This window comes from Chrysochloris asiatica, unplaced genomic scaffold, assembly GCF_000296735.1.
Source record: "Chrysochloris asiatica unplaced genomic scaffold, ChrAsi1.0 scaffold00174, whole genome shotgun sequence".
In the NCBI taxonomy this organism is placed as follows: domain Eukaryota; kingdom Metazoa; phylum Chordata; class Mammalia; order Afrosoricida; family Chrysochloridae; genus Chrysochloris; species Chrysochloris asiatica.
The window spans coordinates 616,516-627,717 of NW_006408692.1; the positions used below are offsets into that span (position 1 = coordinate 616,516).

The 11,202-nt window shown below is 40.5% G+C and overlaps 1 protein-coding gene across 1 annotated transcript in view; it reads left to right on the top strand.

Annotated features, from left to right (window-relative positions):
- Positions 1-11,202, top strand: part of MRPL42 (mitochondrial ribosomal protein L42) — a 40,464-nt gene that overhangs the window by 14,946 nt on the left and 14,316 nt on the right. Inside the window, exon 4 of the mRNA XM_006871790.1 lies at positions 2,967-3,130. Within this exon, the coding sequence (XP_006871852.1) occupies positions 2,967-3,130 (164 nt within the window). The remainder of the gene's footprint in view (positions 1-2,966; positions 3,131-11,202) is intronic.

An 11,202-nucleotide genomic window follows, 5' to 3' on the forward strand; every position in this document is an offset into this window, starting at 1 on the left:
GTTGGTCTGCTTGTCCTTTCAAGTGGGAATTTCCCATCTCTGGAGATCTGGATGTGGTTCAGGCTTCCACCTATAGTCTTATGTATTGCAGAGGCTCCGCAGGAAGCCTCCTTCACTGGACAACATCTTTCTTTGTTGCTGTTCTAACCAACTCCCAGGGCATTTCTTCTCCTTCGCTCCTCTGTTGTTCAGACTCATATCAACCCTGTAGAGGGTTTCTGAAGAGTAGCTGGTGGATTTGAACTGCTGACCTTGTGGTTTGTAGTCCAGTGCTGATCCTGCAGCCCATACCAGTACCTTACTGATTTTAGGTTCTTCATTCTCCAACTCCGCTTATGTCCTAAATTCTTTGTTATTTTAGTATCCATGTAATGAGTTGTCTTATATCCTGGCTTCTCACTTCCTGATCTTATCTCCCTACCTCAGTTACTCACTCCAATGATCACACATTTGCAAGTTTATCATCATCTGTAACTGCTTCTCCTTTCTCCCAAACAAAATTTCAAGAACTCACTAGTTAACTACCAAGAATTATTTATCCTCTCATGGAGACTTACATTCATTGATCCAACAAGTTTCCCACAATCCTTCATCCGTCTCACACAGTCTCATGTCTCTGCTCACTCAGCCTTGATTCTGAAGTTTGGCATTATAATTACTCCTTGCATATATGTCCAGCTTTCTTGCCAGCTTTTTCTTTGTAGCCCTTCACTTGTGGCAACCATCTCCTCTCCTGTAGCATTGTGTTCTTCTCTCTAGTCTTAAGGCTCATTCTGTGTTTTTAAGTACTCATTCCACTAGCCCCACACTGGCAGCCTCACTGTTCTTCAGTTATGTTGGGCAGGCTCCTGTCTCAGAACCATTGTATTTCTTCTTTCTAGTGCTTGGAATGATTTGTTGACCAGAAATCCCCGTAGTTGGTCCCCTATGCTCTTTAAGTCTTTCTTCAGTTGAGACCTAGTGAGACCTCTCTTGGCCACTCCATTTAGAGTGGTACTTCTACCCTGATACTCCTTAGTATTTACCACTTTTGATATATGTGTATCTGTCTGGTGCCACACTAGGACTCCGCAAGGTTGCTGTGGACTGCAAGGTTGGTGGTTCAAGTTCACCATCCACTCCTTGGAAACCCTATACAGGGTCTCTATGAGTGGGAGCTGACTTGACGGCACTTAACAAAAGCAAAACAACATATGTGTATATAGTGTGTGCGTGTGCATTTTTGTTATTGTTGTTCTCTGTCTCCTGCCACTAAACTGGAAGTGCCTTGAGGACAGAGTAGAACTGCCCATAGAGTTTCCAAACTGTCCATCTTTATGGAAGCAGACTGTCATGGCTTTCTCCCATTTAGTGACTAGTGGGCTTTCACTGCTGACCTTTTGGTTATCAGCTCAGCACTTTATTCTCTGCTTCATCACAGCTCCTTGTACTTGAAAGGTGAGCAATAAATATTTGTTGATTAATAGAAAACACATTTTCCTCTTCTTCTATATTTAAAAAAGCCCTGCTCACGAAGTGGTTCATTGCTCAGCTACTAACTGTGAGGTCTCCAGTTCAAACCCACCAGCTGCTTCATGGGAGAAAGATATGGCAGTTTGCTTCTGTAAAGACTACAGCCTTGGAAACCTGTGTAGCAGTTCTACTCTGTCTTATGTGGTTGCTGAGTTGGAATTGACTCAACAGCAAATGAGTTTTGTTTTTTTTCCCTTCTGAATGAGGGTTAAGAAATGTTCATATGGGGAAGCATGGAACAGCGGGTGTTTGTGTGAGTCTGCTCTGTCAGGCCACCTTGTGTTGCCAAACTGCTCCCAAGATGTTCATGTCACTCTCACTGCTGTTTACCAGTCAGTCTTCCTCCCTTGTTGTCCCCGCTTAACTTTTCCTCTAAGCATTCACTCAATTTACTTCTCTAACCTTTCCTCTGAAATTCAAGGTTACTGAATGTTCATCTCTGTTTTGTTTTCATTTGGTTTCACGTATCTTTACAGATGGTCTGTGTAGTACCTTTACCTAGTCTGCCATCTTGGCACAAGTCAGGACATTTATATTTGAACTGTTTCTTATCTAGTTGTTAATTCCGATTTTCATTTTATCATCATACATATGTGGGAGTCCTGGTGTAGCACTCTGGGTTAATGCACTGGATTGCAAAGTCAGTTTGAATTGCAAGGTCAGCAGTTCAAACTCACAAGTCTCTCTTAGGAAACCCTGTGCAGGGTCCCTGTGGGTCAGAACCGACTCAATGACACTTAACAACAACAATAATAATACATATGTGGAATTCTGAAAGCAAATCAATATTATATTCTTGTGTTATGTCACAGACTTTACTACCACTTAGTAATTAAAATATAGGTAACTTGACCCTCCAAGATAGTGACTCATGAAAAGACTTTAGTGAACCGCTCTTAAGGATGGGAATATGCCGTATCATCACACAGGTGTGTTGGAGAGAAGATTTGATTCTTAGTAAGCAGTGTCTCTGGGGGGCAAAACTAAACAGTCAAGTATCACAAAGCATTATTTGATGACATTTCAGTCAACTGAAATGAAGACATTGAAATTATTCCTACTTTCATTGCATATGAGAAATGTCATTTATTAAAGGTTTTTCATTTTTTTTCACCTATGGAGGAATTGTAAACTTCTAAGTGAAACAGTAATAATGGACACAATTTATGCTCCTGGGAAATAAAATTAAAGTAATAAGAGCTTTATTATTTGGAAAAAGAGAACTAAAATATTATGCACTTTATTATTGGAAAAAAATCCAAAACTTAGATGTGAGACAAAAACATGTTCTGATTCTTTTTTTTTTATGAATAATGCAACTACATGGAACTCTGTTATGATAATTTACTCCCCTATAATGAATTACTGAGTATGATTCTCGTGTTATTGTAAATGTAATAAGATGCTGGTGAACGTTCTTAATTTTCATGCTGTTTATTGCTGTTATTTTGTAGGCTATCCCTCGACCAGATCCTGTGCATAATAATGAAGAAACACATGATCAAGTGCTAAAAACCAGACTAGAAGTAAAGGATGAGCCCCTTCAGCAAGGACCCATGATAGAACAACTTAGCAAAATGTTCTTTACTACTAAGCACCGGTGGTATCCTCATGGATTGTAAGTTTTATTTGCTTTTCTTCATTTCCCAGTAGATACACTAAAGGAACATGTAACACTCTGCATTGAAAAACTCTTGAAGTATTCTGTATGAGGAAATTAACTTCCATAAAGAATTAACTCCTGGTGTGGTGCTGTATGATAAATACTCAACTGCAAGGTCAGTTTGAACTGAAAGGTCTGTGGTTTAAACTCACCAGCTGCTCCTCGGAAACCCTATACAGTATTGCTATGAGTCAGCACCCACTCCACAGCACTTAACGACCGCAACATAATTATCTACTATGTTGTACTTTAAAATCTGTACATGCTGTTGCTAAAATGAAACACTACTTCTTTTTTCCTTTTAACTATAGATTTCAGTGAAGTTTTCAGGAGTTCTTGAAAACATTTGCATTCTGTGATATAGTGCCTCCACTCATCTTTCAGTTTGTCAGAATGTGGTGGCTGGTATATTGCTATGTTGTGGGTTAATGTGCCAGACTGCAAAGCTGTTTGAACTGCAAAGTTGGCGGTTCAAGTTCACCAGCTGCTCTTGGAAACCCTACACAGGGTTGCTATGGGTTGGAACCAACTAGATGGCACTTAACAATAATGTGGGAAATCACCATGGGAATCAATTTTGTGAAAAGAAATGCTGCAGCAGCTCAGTGTCAGTCAAAACAAGGCCATGGGCCAACTGTGGAACAGACCATTGTTGTTGTTGTTGTTGTTAGGTGCCATCGAGTCAGTACCAAATCATTGCGACCCTATATACAACAGAATGAAACACTGCCTGATTCTGGGCCAACCTCACTATTGTTGCCACACTTGAGCCCATTGATGCTGCCACTTTGCCAATCCATCTCTTTGGGGGTCTTCCTCTTTTTCTCTGACCCTCCACCTTACCAAACATGATATCCTTCTCCAGTGACTGGTCCCTCCTAACAATATGTCCCAAGTAGGAGAGACGAAGTTTGGCCATCCTGGCCTCCAAGGAGCACTCTGGCTGCATTGCTTCCAACACAGTTGGTTCTTTTGGCAGCCCTTAGCACTTTCAATATTCTCCAACACCATAACTCAAAAGCATCAATTTTTTAAAGGTCTTCCTTATTCACTGTCCAGCTTTCACATGCATATGAAGTTATTACAAATACCATGGCTTGGGTCAGGCATACCTTAGTCTTCAAACTGACATCTGTGCTCTTCAACACTTTAAAATGGTCTTGTGTAACAGATTTGCCTAATGTAATACATAGCTTGATTTCTTGACTGCTGCTTCCGTGAGTGTTGATAGTTGATCCCAGAAGAATGAAGTCCTTGACAACTTCAATCTTTTCTCTGTTGATAAGAATGTTATTTATTGGTCCAGTGGTGGTGATTTTTGTTTTCTTTATATTGAGATGGAATCCATACCAAAGGTTGTGCTTTTAAATGTTTTAAGTCCTTTTCACTTTCAGCAAGCAAGGTTGTATCATCTGCGTATCGCAGGTTGTTAGTGAGTCTTCCTCCAATCCTGATACCACGTTTTTCTTCATATAACCCAGTTCATGGTGATGCTGAAGAAAATTAAAATAAGTCCAAGAGTGCTAGAATATAAACTTGAGTATATCCTACTTAAATTTAGAGACCATTTCAAGCAAAGATTTGTCACATTGAACACCAATGACCAAAGACCAGATGAACTGTAGCATTACATCAAGGACATCATACATGAGAAATCAAAGATCATTAAAAAGACAGGAAATAGCAAATGGATAGCAGACAAAACAAATTTATTTTTGAATGGAGAATAGCTAATGCAAATAGAAAATGAAGTAAAAGAGTTGAGTGGAAAATTTTAAGTGCAGCATGGAAGACAAAGTATGTAGTATTATAATGAAATGTACAAAGAACTGGAGTTAGAAAGCCAAAGGGCAAAACTATACTCAGCATGTTTTAGGCTGAAAGAACCTGAAGAAAATATTTAAGCCTCTAGTTGCGATTTTGAAGGGTTCTGTGGGCAAAATATTGAACAATGCAGGAAGCATCAAAAATAAATAGAAGGAATGCACAAAGTCACTGTACCAAAAATAATTTTTCAACATTTCAGGAAGTAGCATATGATCAAGAGCTAATGAAGGATGATGTCCAAGCTGCACTGAATGTATTAATAAAAAACAAGGCTACAGGGATTGATGGAAAACTAATTGAGATATGTCAACAAGTATATGCAAAACACTGGAAATGATCACTTGTCTATGTCAAAAAATTTGTAAGAAAGCTGCTTGGCCAACCAACTTGGAAAAGTACCATATTGTGCCTCTTCCAAAGAAAGGCAATCCAACAGAATGCAGAAATTATTGAGTGATATTTATAACATACGCAAGTAAAATTGGGGAAGGTAATTTCAAAATGCAGTTGTACCTTGGCAGGAAATTACCAGAAATTCAAGTCTGATGCAGAAAAGAATATGGAATGAGGGATGTCATTGCTGACATTAGATCTTAACTGAAAACAGAGAATACTAGAAAGATGTTTACCTGTATTTTATTGCCTTTAGAAAGGTATTTGACTGTCTGCATCTTAACTGTGGTTAACATTGTGAAGGATGAGAATCCCAGAGCACTTAATTGTGTTCATGCAAAGCTTGTACATAGACCAAGAGGTGGTGGGTCAAACAAAGTAAGGAGATACTGCATGGTTTAAAATTGGGAAAGGTGTGTGTCAGTGTATCTTTTAACCCTACTTATTCAATCTGTGCTAAATGAATAATATAAATAGTTGGACTATATGAAGAAAACATGGCTTCAGGTTTGAAGGAAGACTCAAAACAACCCACAGTATATAGGTGACATAATCCTGCTTGCTGAAAGTGAAGAGCACTGGAAGTACTTACTGATGAAGATCAAAGACTATGACTTTCAACAAGGATTAAACCTCAGCATGAAAGAAATATCTTCACAACTGGACCAATAAATAGCATTATGATAAACAAAGAAAAGATTGAAGTTGTTAAAGATTTCATGTTACTTGGATCCATACATAATCAATACCCATAGAAGCAGCTGTCAATAAATCAAAGGTATATTGCTGTTCTACACTCTGCCCCTGGTCTGATTTTGGCTGATGATATGGAGCTTTTTCATCATCTTTTCCCACAGATGTAGTCAGTTTGATTTCTGTGTATTATATCTGGTGAGGTCCATGTTCATAGCCATCTTTTATGTTGTTTAAAGGTATTTGCAATGAACAAGTCATTGGTCTTGCAAAATTCCTTCATGCGATCCCAGCATTGTTTCTGTCACCAAGGCTATATTTTCAAACTACAGATCCTTCCTCTTTGTTTCCAACCTTTGCATTCCCATCACCAGTAACTATCAATACGTCTTGATTGCATGTTTCATCAATTTCAAACTGAAGAAGCTAATAGAAATACTCAATTTAATCATCACTGGCATTCATTTTTGGTGTGTAAATTTGAATAATAGTGGTATTAACTGGTCTTTTGTAGGTGTCTGGATATTATCCTATCACAGATAGCACTGTACTTCAAGGCAGATCTTGAAATGTTCTTTTGGAAGATGAATACGATGCCATTCCTCTTCGTTTTGTCATTCCCGGCATAGTAAAACGTGATTGTCAGATTCGTGATGACCAACACCAGTCCATTTCAGCTCAGTAATGCCTAGGTTATCAATGTTTATTTGTTCCATTTCATTTTTGACAGTTTCCAGTTTTCCTAGATTCATACTTTGCATATTTCATGTTTCAATCATTAATGGATGTTTAGTGCGATTTCTCCTCATTTTGAGGTGTGCCCCATAATGCAAATGAAGGTCCCAAAAGCTTCACTCCATTCATTTCATTATGGACAACTCTACTTTGAGGAGGCAGCTGCTCCTCAGTCATATTTTAAGTTCCTTCCAACCTGTGGGGTCATTTTCCAGCACTATATCTGAAAATATTCTGGTGTTCTTCATCATATTTTAAAATTCAGTATTCTGGTGCTAACAGGGTTCGACTGCTATTCATAAGGTTTGGTGAGTAAGTATTTGGAAGTAGTCCATCTCTCCTTCTTCCTAGTCTATTTTACACTGGAAATTCGTCTGAAACCTGTCTACCGTGGGTGACCCAGGCTGGTATTTAAAATACCAGTGGCATAGCTTCCAGAATACAACAACATGCAAACCACCACAGTATGGCTAACTGACAGAGGAGTGATAGAATATGTCCACACATCACTTTATTTCAAGTAACCAAAAACACTAAACTGGTTACCATCAATTCCAACTCATAGACTGCCAATAGAACAAACTGATCTGTGTTAGAAGTATGATTAGAAGGCTTCTTAGAAGCCAGGATGGCTAGACTTCGTCTCTCACACTTTGGACATATATTATCAGGTGGAATTAGTCCCTAGAGAAGGACATCCTGTTTGGTAAAATGGAGGGTCAGCGAAAAAGAGGAAGAGCCCCAGTAGAATGGATTGGCACAGTGGCAGCAACAGTAGGCTCAAGCATAGCAACGATTGTGAGGTTGGTGTAGGACCGGGCATTCCTTTATTTGTTACACATAAGGTTGCTATGAGTCGATACCAACTCGATGGCTCCTAACAACAACAACAGTGAACATATTCCAGTCAGAGGGACCTGTTAGGAAAGTATTATAATAGCTTAGGTAGAAAAATGTTGAAGACCTGCATGACAGGATTGGCTAAGGACAAAATAAAAGGAAAGAATGAAAGAGAAGACTGGTGTTTAAATTGTTAACTCCAGTAAGTGACCAACAGTGCTTGTAGTGGCACAGATTATTAAGCGCTTGATTACGCACCAAGTGACTGGTGATTTGAAGTGACTCTGAAATGCCTTGGAAAACAGCCTTACCATCTGTTTCCAAAAATTCATAGTCTTAACAACTCTATGGAGAACACTTATATCCTGATACACATAGAACCACAATGAGTCAGAATTGCCTAGGTAGCAACTAATAACAACAGGTGTGCCCACTGGGTGTGTGTAGGGAGGGAGAAGAATGAGTATAGGCCTTCTAAGATTCTGTTAGGTTTTGGGTTGGATGATGGTACCAGTTATGCAAGTGAGGAAACAGGTTTGGGAGTAATGAAGCTGAGTTCATTTTTGGTATGTTGGTTTGGAAGCTAGTCACCAAAGTAGGATGTACAATATTGTCTTAGTTGATTATGTTAAACCAATTGACCTTGGTGAACCCTGAGACAATGGTCCTGAGCTCCCAGGTACATCGACTCGTTTACTTAATGTGTTTGGTTATGGGTAGCAAGTTTTTCATAAGTTTGCTCCCTGTTGTTGTTAAATGCCTTCTAGTTGGTCCCAACTCATAGTGACCCTGTACAGGATTTCCAAGGAGCAGATGGTGAGTTTGAACCACTGACCTTGCAGTTCAAACTGACCTTGAGGTTCAGTGCTTATCCTATGGTGCCACACCTGGGCTCCATATAAGGGGGCTTCAAAAAGTTCATGGAAAAATGGATTTAAAAGATAGCGGAGAAGAGGAAATAATTCCCGGCTACAAGAATTATCCCCACTCCCTTCACACAAAGAGTGGAAAGGGATGGGCAACTTGAACATTGGCTACCCCAAATGGGGGGAGGGATGCAAAGGTAAGAAGTGGCTGGCTTATAAGCTTTCAAGAGGGAATCTAGATCCACAGGGCGGCGAGGATAGTGGAGTCTCTAGTAAGTAGTATCCAACCTGTCTAGGAAGGGCTGATGAAAAGAAATGCAGATGGGTCCCATGTGATGCAATGGTGAAAACTGTTATACCAGGACTGATTGTGAGAACTGGAAATGTAAAGGTGGATATTTTATAGCAAGGAGGGGTGTGAGTAACCTTTCAGTCAGGAGCGGAGGGCCCTGGGACCATCAATGGAGAAGAGCAGAGAGTGGGACCCCACCCAGAGAAGCAGTGAGGCCTGAGATGGAGACAGAGAGGATGACATGAAGAGATGGAGTGCCTGGGGAGTTGAGACCCAGAGAGGGAAAGAGGACCAAGGGGGGAGGGGGGCGGCAGGACATTAAAGGTATACCCTTTTGTTGGTTGATAATGCATGGAGGGGATTGTAACCATGGCAATGAAACAATATAGGATAGAATGAATTTAAAACTAATGTTCCCCCATGTAAACTATCACTCAATACACAATAAAACATTAAAAAAAAAAAAAAAGATAGCAGAGAGTGATGTCAGATAGCATGTGGTGTGGAAGCACTGTGCAGAGGCAGGTAATCATGTGGGTGCTAAAGTGGTTGGTGCCTTGTGTTCAAGTTGGAGTCCGGTTCTTCCAAGCTGGTGAGAGACAGGGTGTCATTTATGTTGGAAGCATCATCAGTATGGAGCCCCAGCTGATTAGGTCTCAGGCGGTCCTGCCTGAGTTCTTCATTGGGACCATGTGGTTCTTCGATCCCTTAGTGCTTCTGGCACGGCTTGGATGCTGTGCTGGGTCACTTCCTACATCTGGGTTCTTCCACTGGTTTATGTCTATTTCAGTTTTCCTCAGGAAGCCAGAGTCTTTTCTGTTTTCAAAAAGGGGTTCTAGGAGGGTCCTCTTTCCCTCCACATCTTCAAGGATTAAAACATTTCTCATTTTTCTAAAAAAAGGAAGATAATGTAATATTCTCATAAAAACTTTTTGAAGCTTCTTTGTGTGTAGATAAGACCTCTGAGGATGTAGCGTTAGTTCTTCTTCATTAAGTGCTTCAAGTCTTCTTAACTACTATCAAGGTGGTGTTATCTGCATATCACAGGTTGTCAATGAGTCTTCCTCCAACCCTGATGCCACCATATCACCCAGTGCCTTGGATTATACTCAGCATGCAGATTGAATATGTATGGTGAAAGTATCATCTGATTGCTAGTTTTGTATGGCTCCCATTACAGCCCTAATGCATACCTTTCCTGCTTATAAACCAGGTAGTTTTACCTTGGTGTTCAAACTGCCTCTTGCTCTATCTATGTACAGGTACCACATAACTACGATTCAGTGTTTGGAATCACCATTTGTTGCATTATTATCCATAATAATGGCTTTGCACATTCAAAGAAATACAAGTAAACATCTTTTTGGTATTATCTGGTTTCAATGCAGATCCATCTAATGTCAGCAGTAATATCCTTCATTCCACATCCTCTGACTATGGTTTGAATTTCTGGCTATTTCTTTCATTTTTTTTTTTTAATGCTTTATTGTGAACTAAGCGATAGTTTACATGGGAGAACATGAGCTTTACATTCATCCTACGGTATATCGTTTCAGTGCCATGGTTACAATCCCCTCCATGCATCATCAACCAACCAAAGGGTATACCCAGAGAGGGGTCCAGAGTCCCTAGCCACTCCATCTTTCCACTTCATTGTCTCTGCCTCCATCTCTGGCATCAGTGTTTCTCTGGATAGGGTCCTGCACTCCCCACGTGGTCCCAGGGACCTCCGCTCCTAGACTGCAAAGTCAGTTACTCTCCTCCTTTTGCTACAAAATGTCCACCTTTACATTTCCAATCCTCACAGTCAGTCCCAATAGCAATTATTCACTTGTGTGCCACATGAGTGCTATCCCCATCTCCTTTCATCAGCCCCGCTTAGACGGATTGGATACTACTCAGTGGAGATTCCACCCTCCTCCGCACCCCCTGAATCTAGGCTCCCTCTTGAAAGCTTGTAAGTCAGTTATTTCTTGCCTTTGTAGCCCCCCCACCCCCATTTTGGGTAGCTAATGTCTAAGTTGCCCATCCCTGTCTACCCTGTCTATTGAGGGGGTGGGAATGATCCTCACTGTAAAGACTTGTTCACTCTTTTGAGCTACTGCATCCATAGGTGTAGGTCAAGTTCATCAAATTGTATCAGATCTTTTTTCCTCTACTTTCTTCTTCTAGTTGAGTTCTGATCATCCAGCCATTAAAGCCAGGTCAAGTAGTGTCGGGGTCTGACCTCGACATAGTTGTCACGAGTTTTTGGTTCACGAGGAGGGGAGATCCAGCGGCGATAGGGATAGCGAAAGAATACACAGACAAACAGAAGAAGGGAGACAATGAGGCGCACTGGTGGGCAGGCTTGGGACTACAGGCATCATGGCCTCTGCAGG